General features: G+C 54.3%; 2 protein-coding genes across 2 annotated transcripts; both read right to left on the bottom strand.

Moving 5' to 3' along the window:
* Window positions 1–2,224: 2,224 nt before the first annotated feature.
* Window positions 2,225–3,232, bottom strand: LOC127015522 (inositol 1,4,5-trisphosphate receptor-interacting protein-like 1). The gene has a single exon (XM_050895512.1). It carries the CDS (start codon window positions 3,230–3,232, stop codon window positions 2,225–2,227), a length of 1,008 nt encoding a protein of 335 aa, XP_050751469.1.
* Window positions 3,233–7,851: 4,619 nt separating this feature from the next.
* Window positions 7,852–8,859, bottom strand: LOC127015523 (inositol 1,4,5-trisphosphate receptor-interacting protein-like 1). Its single transcript, XM_050895513.1, has one exon. The coding sequence runs from the start codon at window positions 8,857–8,859 to the stop codon at window positions 7,852–7,854; it is 1,008 nt and encodes a 335-aa protein (XP_050751470.1).
* Window positions 8,860–12,982: the final 4,123 nt, after the last annotated feature.

The raw sequence follows: 12,982 nt of genomic DNA on the forward strand, positions 1-12,982 counted from the left end.
CTAGCTTCCAGTCAGCAGGGACCTCCCCAGACTCCCAAGACCTTTGGTAGATGATCGAGAGGGGTCCTACCATAACATCCACTAGCTCCTTCAGTACTCTGGGATGAATCCCATCAGGCCCCATGGAGTTGTGTACATTCCGCTGATACAGCTGGTTCCTTACAATTTCAGTGTCCACAAATGGAAAGTCAAAGACTCAGGGGACCAGGCAGTCCAAGGTCCATCAGTATTGTCAAAGACTGAGGCAAAAAAAGTATTAAATGCCTCCGCTTTTTCTTCATCCCTTCACTTAGTCAGGTGACCATCTTCAACAAGTATTGGTCCGACGTTTTCTTTAGACCCCCTCTTGCTATTAATGTACTTAAAAAAGCCCTTCTTGGTATCTGGCACAGCACCGGCCAGTTTCAACTCTAATTGAGCTTTGGCCTTTCGTGTCTTCTCCCTGCATATACGAACCACAGCTCTGTACTCTCCCTGCAAAGCCTGACCTTGCTTCCAGAGGTCACACAATTTCTTTTTCCTCTTGAGCTCCACGAGGAGTTCCCTTTTCACCCAAGCTGGTCGTCTGCCCCGCTTGCTTGACTTCTGACACAACGGGATTGCCCGCTCCTGTGCTTCTAAAAGGTGGTTCCTAAAAACTGACCAGCACTCACAGACTCCCAAGCCTTCAAAAGCAGATTCCCAGGGTACTCTGCTAAATAGCTCCCTGAATAGCTTACAGTTTGCTCTCCTGAAGTCCAGGGTAGCAACTCTGCTGTCCTTTTTTCTCATTACACTGAAAATTTTAAACTCAACCATTTCATGATCACTGTGGCCAACACAGCCACCTACCATCCCATCTCCCGTGAGTCGTTCTCTATTCACAAACAGCAAGTCTAGGAGGGGGGCATCTTTCCTAGTTGGCTCACTGAGTACCTGTGACAAGAAGTTCTCTATCTATCTATCTATCTATCTATCTATCTATCTGTCTCCTACAAACTTCAAGAATTTCCAAGACCTGCTCGTCACAGCAGTATGGTATTCCCAGCTGATGCCTGGGAAGTTGAAATCTCCCATAAGGACAAGGGCTACCGATCCAGAAATTTCTCCTAATTGCCTGTAGAGTAGTAACTCATCAGTGCTTAAATTCTGGCTGGGCGATCGGTCGTAGACACCCACTACAACATCTACTTTGTTTTCCAGCCCCCTAATCTTCACCCAGAGGCTTTCAACCACATCATCACTAACTGTAAAGGCTGTACAATCAAACATCTCCTTTGCATACAGCGCAACACCTCCCCCTCGCCTGCCCTGCCAATCGCTCCTGAACAGCCTGTAGCCCTCCATCCCAGCGCTCCCATCGCGGGACTCATTCCACCAACTCTGAGCACCTTCAGAGTCAGGACATGCTTGCTTGCGTTCAGATGGAATTTCATGTTTTTTCCTTTGTGCCCATTGGTTCTTCTCTTGTCAGAGGTCACTACTGAGAAAGGTCTGGCTCCCTTGGCCTCGTTCCCTCCCATCCGGCGTACACGCAGAGAGACGTCTTCCCCTTAAAATGGAAGCAGAGCAGAAAACTGGAAGAGAAGGGAAAAAGGGGTCAGGGGAAGCATTCTGTTTTGGTATTGCTTCCTCCCCTCAAAATGCTGCCCCGCTGCTTCTGCATCTGAGCAGGTAGCAACCTGCTGCCTGCCCACATTCCCCAACAAAGTGTTGCACAGAGACTCACAGACAGAGGGTTGGTTAAAACAAGCTAATTTATTGTCATCTTGTCATCGCGCAAAGGCCCCAGAGGGGATCAGCTCCTTCCAACAGGATGGGTGGTCCCATCCTGTTACAGGTGGTAACAGGAGCCTCAGTTGCACTGGCACCTTCAGGTGGACCGGCAGAGATTCCTCGGACTCTGGTTATGCTGAGCCCCTCTTGAGCGGTGTCACCTCCATGCCTACTTTGCTCAGATCTGCGGCAGAGACTCGCCAGGCAGTCTCTGGGATGAGCAGGTTCTCTGTGTCCCAGTGTCCGAAATTGTTGCCCGGGCCCCCTCAGCGCGAGAGGAAAGTAGGTCCTCAGGGTCACAGGCATGGGTGGAAAAGCCTGTGACCACCAGGACAGGGGTGCAGAGCTGCAGGCCTCTGAGGTGGAAATTGTCCTGCTGGGTGTGCCTCGCCGTGAGCCTGAAAAGCGGCATCTCGACACCAGCGCAGCTCTCCGGCCACGGTGTGCTGCCGGTAAAGCTGGCCTCTGCCTACTCAAGGCGCAGGTAGGCGCCTGAGCTGCCTTGCTGCACTGCAAAAATCATCTCCGTGCAGATGTTCATCTTGGAGGTGCTTGTCAGCTGGAACCGGCAGGAGTGGGAGGAGGGCAGCACCGTCAGCTGGCAGTGGGGCGACTGAGGCAGAAGCAGCCAGGCTGATCTCACCAACAGTTGGACCCAGCAGGCGATTTTCTCCACGTCCAAGTAGGAGCCTGTGCAGAGGGTGCGTAGGAGGTCCGAGCTCTGGTCCCTGGGCAGCGTGCCGTCGGGGTGGTGGAGAAAGCACAGAACATCCCCCAGCAGCGGCTCCCTCGAGCACATGCACTCCCGCACCACACGGATGCTGGAGTGCCTTGCTGGCAGCTGCCCCGTGGTGCCCAGCTCCAGGCTGAAAGAGTGCCCGGGGGGTGGCCGCAGGAACACGAGCAGGCGGTAGGCGATGCTGTTCTCCTGGACGCTCCAGGCTTCACAGGTGCCGTCCATCCCAATGGCCGGGTGCATCTGCGGCATGAAAGTCCTCTTGCAAAGCACGCGGCAGACACCAAGGAGGTCACCCACCAGCTCCTGCAGCACCTTGCACGTGTCGGGCAGGCCCTGAGTCGGCGATGGGGTGGATGCAGCCAAAGACCTGATGCCGTTGTGTGCACCATTGAGGTCTTCCTCCTCCTCATCGTCCTCCTCCTTGCTGCTGGAGCTGTCCTGCTCGCTGCAGCTGTCCCAGGTAAGCTTCGTTTCCCTGGCCAGCCAGCAGACCTCAGCGAGCAGGACCAGGGCTCCTGCAGCGATCCACAGCAGCCGCTGCTGCAACACAGAAAGGAGCGTGGCTTCCTCCGCGCCCCTGCTCCGCTCAACCTCCTGCAGCAGCCGAGTCATCTCCTGACGCAGATACTCCTCACGCTGCTGCATCCGCTGGGCCGTGGCCACATCTGTCTGGGCATCGGGCTTCAGCCCGTGCTGGATGGCCAGCACAGCCAGGACGAGGGCGACTGCCGCAACCATGGCCTGGAGGAGGCGGGAGAAAAGGGGGCTGAGCAGGGCTGGGTGGGCAGGGAGCACGGGGCTAGGGGAGCGGGGCAGGAGCCGCCTGGAGCCGGGGGCCGGCAGGAGAGGGGGTGCGGGAGGTGGGAGGGAGCAAGGGCAGGGTTTGTGAGCAGTGCCTGGATGGGAGCCACGGGCTCTGCCAGGAAAGCGTTTGGGCACTGGTGTCGACAGGCTCGAAGGGGCCGCAGGCCCTGGCTGGAGGCAGCACGGGGCCCATCCCGCCCAAGCCGCCCTGATGGCCAGCCCCTGCCTGGGCTGTGCCCCGTGAATGGGCAAGGGACACCCGAGCAGAGTCTCCCGAGGCCCCATCCCTGCCACACGACAGCGTCCCATGCAGCCACGGGCGCCCGGCACGTCCCCAGAGCCTCTCTGGGCACCTGCCAGCACTGGGAGCCCCCAGCACCTCTGCCCCCAGCCCCGAGGGCGGTACCGTGCCCTGCCCCGAGGGGCTCGGCTCTCGCTCTGGGTTAGGAACCCCCCGGCCATCTGCCCCGTCCCCCATCCAGCCCAGCCTTCCCCCTGCATGCTGCACTCACCGATCGCCCAAGTCAAACAGAGGTGGGGCTGCGTGGTGATGTCCCTGGGGACGGCTCCCATTGTGACCTGTCCTCTGTGCTGTCACAGCCGCCAGAGCAGCATCGCCCAGGCGGCAAGCCCCAGCCTTCGTCCCCGCCGCCCGGCTCAGCGGGTCCTGGACATCACAGCAAGTTGTCCTGGTTTCGGCTAGGACAGAGTTAATTTTCTTCCTAGTAGCTGGTATAGTGCTGTGTTTTGGATTTAGTAGGAAAATAATGTTGATAACACACTGACGTTTTTAGTTGTTGCTAAGTAGTGTTTATACTAAGTCAAGGATTTTTCAGCTTCTCATGCCCAGCCAGCAAGAAGGCTGGAGGGGCACAAGAAGCTGGGAGGGGACACCATCAGGACAGCTGACCCAAACTGGCCAAAGAGCTATTCCATACCATATGACATCATGCCCAGTATATAAACTGGGGGAGCTGGCTGGGAGGGGGGATCGCGGCTCGGGAACTAACTGGGCATCAGTCAACGAGTGGTGAGCAATTGCATTGTGCACCACTTGCTTTGTATAGTTTAATTCTTTTAGTATTACTATTGTCATATTAATATTATCATTATCATTGTTTTTCATTCCTTTCTGTCCTATTAAACTGTCTTTATCTCAACTCACGAGGTTTTTTTCCTGATTCTCTCCCCCATCCCAGGGGTGGGGGGGGCAGTGAGCGAGCTTAGCTGCCGGCTGGGGTTAAACCACGACACAAGTACAAACCGGCCCGGCAGGAGCGAGCTCCCAGGGGCTCTCTTGACAAAGCGGGCTCCTCATAAGACTTGCTCTCTAGAGCCTTCACCAGTTTCGTTGCTCCTCTTTGGATGCGCTCCAGCACCTCAGTGTCTTTCTTGCCGTGAGGGGCCCAACACCGAACACAGTATTCGAGGTGTGGTCTCACCAGTGCTGAGTACAGGGGGACGATCGCTTCCCTAGTCCTGCTGACCACGCTATTTCTGATACCAGCCAGGGTGCTCTTGGCCTTCTTGGCTGCCTGGGCACACGGCTGGCTCACATTCAGCCGGCTGTCGACCAGCCCTCCCAGATCCCTTTCTGCAGGGCTGCTCTCCAGCCACTCCTCTCCCAATTTATGCTTGTGCCCAGCAGTACTCCGTCCTAGGTGCGGAATCCAGCATTTGACTTGTTAAATTTCATCCCATTAATCATTGCCCAATGCTCCAACCTATCTAGATCCCTCTGCAAGGCATCTTGTCCCTCAAGAGAGTCAACAGCACCTCCCAGTTTGGTATCATCAGCAAACTTGCTAATGGTGCATTCAACTCCTGCATGCAGATCGTTGATAAACCTATTGAACAGAACTGGCCCTAGAATTTAACCCTGAGGAACACTGCTGGTGACCGGTCACCAGCCCGATGTAGCTCCATTCACTACAACGCTTTGAGCTCTACCCTTCATCCAGTTCTTCACTCAGCGCACCGTGAACCCTCTCATCCCACAGCTGGACAGCTTGTCCAGAAGGATGCTGTGAGGGACAGTATCAAAAGCCTTACTAAGATCCTGAAAAACTACATGCACCACCTACCCTTCATTCACTAGGCAGGTGACCTTACCATAGAAGGATATCAAATCAGTTAAACCGGACTTTCCCTTTGTGAATCCATGTGGACTGTGCCTGATGATTGCATTATTCTTTAAATGCCCTTCACTAGTACCCAGTATGATCTTCTCCGTAATTTTTCCAGGAACTGAGGTTAGACTAACAGGTCTGTAGTTCCCTGGGTCTTCCCTCATGCCCTTCTTGTAAATTGGAATAACATTGGCTAGCTTCCAGTCAGCAGGGACCTCCCCAGACTCCCAAGACCTTTGGTAGATGATCGAGAGGGGTCCTACCATAACATCCACTAGCTCCTTCAGTACTCTGGGATGAATCCCATCAGGCCCCATGGAGTTGTGTACATTCCGCTGATACAGCTGGTTCCTTACAATTTCAGTGTCCACAAATGGAAAGTCAAAGACTCAGGGGACCAGGCAGTCCAAGGTCCATCAGTATTGTCAAAGACTGAGGCAAAAAAAGTATTAAATGCCTCCGCTTTTTCTTCATCCCTTCACTTAGTCAGGTGACCATCTTCAACAAGTATTGGTCCGACGTTTTCTTTAGACCCCCTCTTGCTATTAATGTACTTAAAAAAGCCCTTCTTGGTATCTGGCACAGCACCGGCCAGTTTCAACTCTAATTGAGCTTTGGCCTTTCGTGTCTTCTCCCTGCATATACGAACCACAGCTCTGTACTCTCCCTGCAAAGCCTGACCTTGCTTCCAGAGGTCACACAATTTCTTTTTCCTCTTGAGCTCCACGAGGAGTTCCCTTTTCACCCAAGCTGGTCGTCTGCCCCGCTTGCTTGACTTCTGACACAACGGGATTGCCCGCTCCTGTGCTTCTAAAAGGTGGTTCCTAAAAACTGACCAGCACTCACAGACTCCCAAGCCTTCAAAAGCAGATTCCCAGGGTACTCTGCTAAATAGCTCCCTGAATAGCTTACAGTTTGCTCTCCTGAAGTCCAGGGTAGCAACTCTGCTGTCCTTTTTTCTCATTACACTGAAAATTTTAAACTCAACCATTTCATGATCACTGTGGCCAACACAGCCACCTACCATCCCATCTCCCGTGAGTCGTTCTCTATTCACAAACAGCAAGTCTAGGAGGGGGGCATCTTTCCTAGTTGGCTCACTGAGTACCTGTGACAAGAAGTTCTCTATCTATCTATCTATCTATCTATCTATCTATCTATCTATCTGTCTCCTACAAACTTCAAGAATTTCCAAGACCTGCTCGTCACAGCAGTATGGTATTCCCAGCTGATGCCTGGGAAGTTGAAATCTCCCATAAGGACAAGGGCTACCGATCCAGAAATTTCTCCTAATTGCCTGTAGAGTAGTAACTCATCAGTGCTTAAATTCTGGCTGGGCGATCGGTCGTAGACACCCACTACAACATCTACTTTGTTTTCCAGCCCCCTAATCTTCACCCAGAGGCTTCAACCACATCATCACTAACTGTAAAGGCTGTACAATCAAACATCTCCTTTGCATACAGCGCAACACCTCCCCCTCGCCTGCCCTGCCAATCGCTCCTGAACAGCCTGTAGCCCTCCATCCCAGCGCTCCCATCGCGGGACTCATTCCACCAACTCTGAGCACCTTCAGAGTCAGGACATGCTTGCTTGCGTTCAGATGGAATTTCATGTTTTTTCCTTTGTGCCCATTGGTTCTTCTCTTGTCAGAGGTCACTACTGAGAAAGGTCTGGCTCCCTTGGCCTCGTTCCCTCCCATCCGGCGTACACGCAGAGAGACGTCTTCCCCTTAAAATGGAAGCAGAGCAGAAAACTGGAAGAGAAGGGAAAAAGGGGTCAGGGGAAGCATTCTGTTTTGGTATTGCTTCCTCCCCTCAAAATGCTGCCCCGCTGCTTCTGCATCTGAGCAGGTAGCAACCTGCTGCCTGCCCACATTCCCCAACAAAGTGTTGCACAGAGACTCACAGACAGAGGGTTGGTTAAAACAAGCTAATTTATTGTCATCTTGTCATCGCGCAAAGGCCCCAGAGGGGATCAGCTCCTTCCAACAGGATGGGTGGTCCCATCCTGTTACAGGTGGTAACAGGAGCCTCAGTTGCACTGGCACCTTCAGGTGGACCGGCAGAGATTCCTCGGACTCTGGTTATGCTGAGCCCCTCTTGAGCGGTGTCACCTCCATGCCTACTTTGCTCAGATCTGCGGCAGAGACTCGCCAGGCAGTCTCTGGGATGAGCAGGTTCTCTGTGTCCCAGTGTCCGAAATTGTTGCCCGGGCCCCCTCAGCGCGAGAGGAAAGTAGGTCCTCAGGGTCACAGGCATGGGTGGAAAAGCCTGTGACCACCAGGACAGGGGTGCAGAGCTGCAGGCCTCTGAGGTGGAAATTGTCCTGCTGGGTGTGCCTCGCCGTGAGCCTGAAAAGCGGCATCTCGACACCAGCGCAGCTCTCCGGCCACGGTGTGCTGCCGGTAAAGCTGGCCTCTGCCTACTCAAGGCGCAGGTAGGCGCCTGAGCTGCCTTGCTGCACTGCAAAAATCATCTCCGTGCAGATGTTCATCTTGGAGGTGCTTGTCAGCTGGAACCGGCAGGAGTGGGAGGAGGGCAGCACCGTCAGCTGGCAGTGGGGCGACTGAGGCAGAAGCAGCCAGGCTGATCTCACCAACAGTTGGACCCAGCAGGCGATTTTCTCCACGTCCAAGTAGGAGCCTGTGCAGAGGGTGCGTAGGAGGTCCGAGCTCTGGTCCCTGGGCAGCGTGCCGTCGGGGTGGTGGAGAAAGCACAGAACATCCCCCAGCAGCGGCTCCCTCGAGCACATGCACTCCCGCACCACACGGATGCTGGAGTGCCTTGCTGGCAGCTGCCCCGTGGTGCCCAGCTCCAGGCTGAAAGAGTGCCCGGGGGGTGGCCGCAGGAACACGAGCAGGCGGTAGGCGATGCTGTTCTCCTGGACGCTCCAGGCTTCACAGGTGCCGTCCATCCCAATGGCCGGGTGCATCTGCGGCATGAAAGTCCTCTTGCAAAGCACGCGGCAGACACCAAGGAGGTCACCCACCAGCTCCTGCAGCACCTTGCACGTGTCGGGCAGGCCCTGAGTCGGCGATGGGGTGGATGCAGCCAAAGACCTGATGCCGTTGTGTGCACCATTGAGGTCTTCCTCCTCCTCATCGTCCTCCTCCTTGCTGCTGGAGCTGTCCTGCTCGCTGCAGCTGTCCCAGGTAAGCTTCGTTTCCCTGGCCAGCCAGCAGACCTCAGCGAGCAGGACCAGGGCTCCTGCAGCGATCCACAGCAGCCGCTGCTGCAACACAGAAAGGAGCGTGGCTTCCTCCGCGCCCCTGCTCCGCTCAACCTCCTGCAGCAGCCGAGTCATCTCCTGACGCAGATACTCCTCACGCTGCTGCATCCGCTGGGCCGTGGCCACATCTGTCTGGGCATCGGGCTTCAGCCCGTGCTGGATGGCCAGCACAGCCAGGACGAGGGCGACTGCCGCAACCATGGCCTGGAGGAGGCGGGAGAAAAGGGGGCTGAGCAGGGCTGGGTGGCAGGGAGCACGGGGCTAGGGAGCGGGGCAGGAGCCGCCTGGAGCCGGGGGCCGGCAGGAGAGGGGGTGCGGGAGGTGGGAGGGAGCAAGGGCAGGGTTTGTGAGCAGTGCCTGGATGGGAGCCACGGGCTCTGCCAGGAAAGCGTTTGGGCACTGGTGTCGACAGGCTCGAAGGGGCCGCAGGCCCTGGCTGGAGGCAGCACGGGGCCCATCCCGCCCAAGCCGCCCTGATGGCCAGCCCCTGCCTGGGCTGTGCCCCGTGAATGGGCAAGGGACACCCGAGCAGAGTCTCCCGAGGCCCCATCCCTGCCACACGACAGCGTCCCATGGAGCCACGGGCGCCCGGCACGTCCCCAGAGCCTCTCTGGGCACCTGCCAGCACTGGGAGCCCCCAGCACCTCTGCCCCCAGCCCCGAGGGCGGTACCGTGCCCTGCCCCGAGGGGCTCGGCTCTCGCTCTGGGTTAGGAACCCCCCGGCCATCTGCCCCGTCCCCCATCCAGCCCAGCCTTCCCCTGCATGCTGCACTCACCGATCGCCCAAGTCAAACAGAGGTGGGGCTGCGTGGTGATGTCCCTGGGGACGGCTCCCATTGTGACCTGTCCTCTGTGCTGTCACAGCCGCCAGAGCAGCATCGCCCAGGCGGCAAGCCCCAGCCTTCGTCCCCGCCGCCCGGCTCAGCGGGTCCTGGACATCACAGCAAGTTGTCCTGGTTTCGGCTAGGACAGAGTTAATTTTCTTCCTAGTAGCTGGTATAGTGCTGTGTTTTGGATTTAGTAGGAAAATAATGTTGATAACACACTGACGTTTTTAGTTGTTGCTAAGTAGTGTTTATACTAGTCAAGGATTTTTCAGCTTCTCATGCCCAGCCAGCAAGAAGGCTGGAGGGGCACAAGAAGCTGGGAGGGGACACCATCAGGACAGCTGACCCAAACTGGCCAAAGAGCTATTCCATACCATATGACATCATGCCCAGTATATAAACTGGGGGAGCTGGCTGGGAGGGGGGATCGCGGCTCGGGAACTAACTGGGCATCAGTCAACGAGTGGTGAGCAATTGCATTGTGCACCACTTGCTTTGTATAGTTTAATTCTTTTAGTATTACTATTGTCATATTAATATTATCATTATCATTGTTTTTCATTCCTTTCTGTCCTATTAAACTGTCTTTATCTCAACTCACGAGGTTTTTTCCTGATTCTCTCCCCCATCCCAGGGGTGGGGGGGGCAGTGAGCGAGCTTAGCTGCCGGCTGGGGTTAAACCACGACACAAGTACAAACCGGCCCGGCAGGAGCGAGCTCCCAGGGCTCTCTTGACAAAGCGGGCTCCTCATAAGACTTGCTCTCTAGAGCCTTCACCAGTTTCGTTGCTCCTCTTTGGATGCGCTCCAGCACCTCAGTGTCTTTCTTGCCGTGAGGGGCCCAACACCGAACACAGTATTCGAGGTGTGGTCTCACCAGTGCTGAGTACAGGGGGACGATCGCTTCCCTAGTCCTGCTGACCACGCTATTTCTGATACCAGCCAGGGTGCTCTTGGCCTTCTTGGCTGCCTGGGCACACGGCTGGCTCACATTCAGCCAGCTGTCGACCAGCCCTCCCAGATCCCTTTCTGCAGGCTGCTCTCCAGCCACTCCTCTCCCAATTTATGCTTGTGCCCAGCAGTACTCCGTCCTAGGTGCGGAATCCAGCATTTGACTTGTTAAATTTCATCCCATTAATCATTGCCCAATGCTCCAACCTATCTAGATCCCTCTGCAAGGCATCTTGTCCCTCAAGAGAGTCAACAGCACCTCCCAGTTTGGTATCATCAGCAAACTTGCTAATGGTGCATTCAACTCCTGCATGCAGATCGTTGATAAACCTATTGAACAGAACTGGCCCTAGAATTTAACCCTGAGGAACACTGCTGGTGACCGGTCACCAGCCCGATGTAGCTCCATTCACTACAACGCTTTGAGCTCTACCCTTCATCCAGTTCTTCACTCAGCGCACCGTGAACCCTCTCATCCCACAGCTGGACAGCTTGTCCAGAAGGATGCTGTGAGGGACAGTATCAAAAGCCTTACTAAGATCCTGAAAAACTACATGCACCACCTACCCTTCATTCACTAGGCAGGTGACCTTACCATAGAAGGATATCAAATCAGTTAAACCGGACTTTCCCTTTGTGAATCCATGTGGACTGTGCCTGATGATTGCATTATTCTTTAAATGCCCTTCACTAGTACCCAGTATGATCTTCTCCGTAATTTTTCCAGGAACTGAGGTTAGACTAACAGGTCTGTAGTTCCCTGGGTCTTCCCTCATGCCCTTCTTGTAAATTGGAATAACATTGGCTAGCTTCCAGTCAGCAGGGACCTCCCCAGACTCCCAAGACCTTTGGTAGATGATCGAGAGGGGTCCTACCATAACATCCACTAGCTCCTTCAGTACTCTGGGATGAATCCATCAGGCCCCATGGAGTTGTGTACATTCCGCTGATACAGCTGGTTCCTTACAATTTCAGTGTCCACAAATGGAAAGTCAAAGACTCAGGGGACCAGGCAGTCCAAGGTCCATCAGTATTGTCAAAGACTGAGGCAAAAAAAGTATTAAATGCCTCCGCTTTTTCTTCATCCCTTCACTTAGTCAGGTGACCATCTTCAACAAGTATTGGTCCGACGTTTTCTTTAGACCCCCTCTTGCTATTAATGTACTTAAAAAAAGCCCTTCTTGGTATCTGGCACAGCACCGGCCAGTTTCAACTCTAATTGAGCTTTGGCCTTTCGTGTCTTCTCCCTGCATATACGAACCACAGCTCTGTACTCTCCCTGCAAAGCCTGACCTTGCTTCCAGAGGTCACACAATTTCTTTTTCCTCTTGAGCTCCACGAGGAGTTCCCTTTTCACCCAAGCTGGTCGTCTGCCCCGCTTGCTTGACTTCTGACACAACGGGATTGCCCGCTCCTGTGCTTCTAAAAGGTGGTTCCTAAAAACTGACCAGCACTCACAGACTCCCAAGCCTTCAAAAGCAGATTCCCAGGGTACTCTGCTAAATAGCTCCCTGAATAGCTTACAGTTTGCTCTCCTGAAGTCCAGGGTAGCAACTCTGCTGTCCTTTTTTCTCATTACACTGAAAATTTTAAACTCAACCATTTCATGATCACTGTGGCCAACACAGCCACCTACCATCCCATCTCCCGTGAGTCGTTCTCTATTCACAAACAGCAAGTCTAGGAGGGGGCATCTTTCCTAGTTGGCTCACTGAGTACCTGTGACAAGAAGTTCTCTATCTATCTATCTATCTATCTATCTATCTATCTATCTATCTGTCTCCTACAAACTTCAAGAATTTCCAAGACCTGCTCGTCACAGCAGTATGGTATTCCCAGCTGATGCCTGGGAAGTTGAAATCTCCCATAAGGACAAGGGCTACCGATCCAGAAATTTCTCCTAATTGCCTGTAGAGTAGTAACTCATCAGTGCTTAAATTCTGGCTGGGCGATCGGTCGTAGACACCCACTACAACATCTACTTTGTTTTCCAGCCCCCTAATCTTCACCCAGAGGCTTTCAACCACATCATCACTAACTGTAAAGGCTGTACAATCAAACATCTCCTTTGCATACAGCGCAACACCTCCCCCTCGCCTGCCCTGCCAATCGCTCCTGAACAGCCTGTAGCCCTCCATCCCAGCGCTCCCATCGCGGGACTCATTCCACCAACTCTGAGCACCTTCAGAGTCAGGACATGCTTGCTTGCGTTCAGATGGAATTTCATGTTTTTTCCTTTGTGCCCATTGGTTCTTCTCTTGTCAGAGGTCACTACTGAGAAAGGTCTGGCTCCCTTGGCCTCGTTCCCTCCCATCCGGCGTACACGCAGAGAGACGTCTTCCCCTTAAAATGGAAGCAGAGCAGAAAACTGGAAGAGAAGGGAAAAAGGGGTCAGGGAAGCATTCTGTTTTGGTATTGCTTCCTCCCCTCAAAATGCTGCCCCGCTGCTTCTGCATCTGAGCAGGTAGCAACCTGCTGCCTGCCCACATTCCCCAACAAAGTGTTGCACAGAGACTCACAGACAGAGGGTTGGTTAAAACAAGCTAA

The sequence above is a fragment of the Gymnogyps californianus genome, chromosome 4 (genome assembly GCF_018139145.2).
Source record: "Gymnogyps californianus isolate 813 chromosome 4, ASM1813914v2, whole genome shotgun sequence".
Taxonomy (NCBI): Eukaryota; Metazoa; Chordata; class Aves; order Accipitriformes; family Cathartidae; genus Gymnogyps; species Gymnogyps californianus.

Excerpts from the sequence above, each read along its gene's own strand:
- LOC127015522 (XM_050895512.1), bottom strand. The coding sequence starts at position 3,232 with ATGGTTGCGGCAGTCGCCCTCGTCCTGGCTGTGCTGGCCATCCAGCAC.
- LOC127015523 (XM_050895513.1), bottom strand. The coding sequence starts at position 8,859 with ATGGTTGCGGCAGTCGCCCTCGTCCTGGCTGTGCTGGCCATCCAGCAC.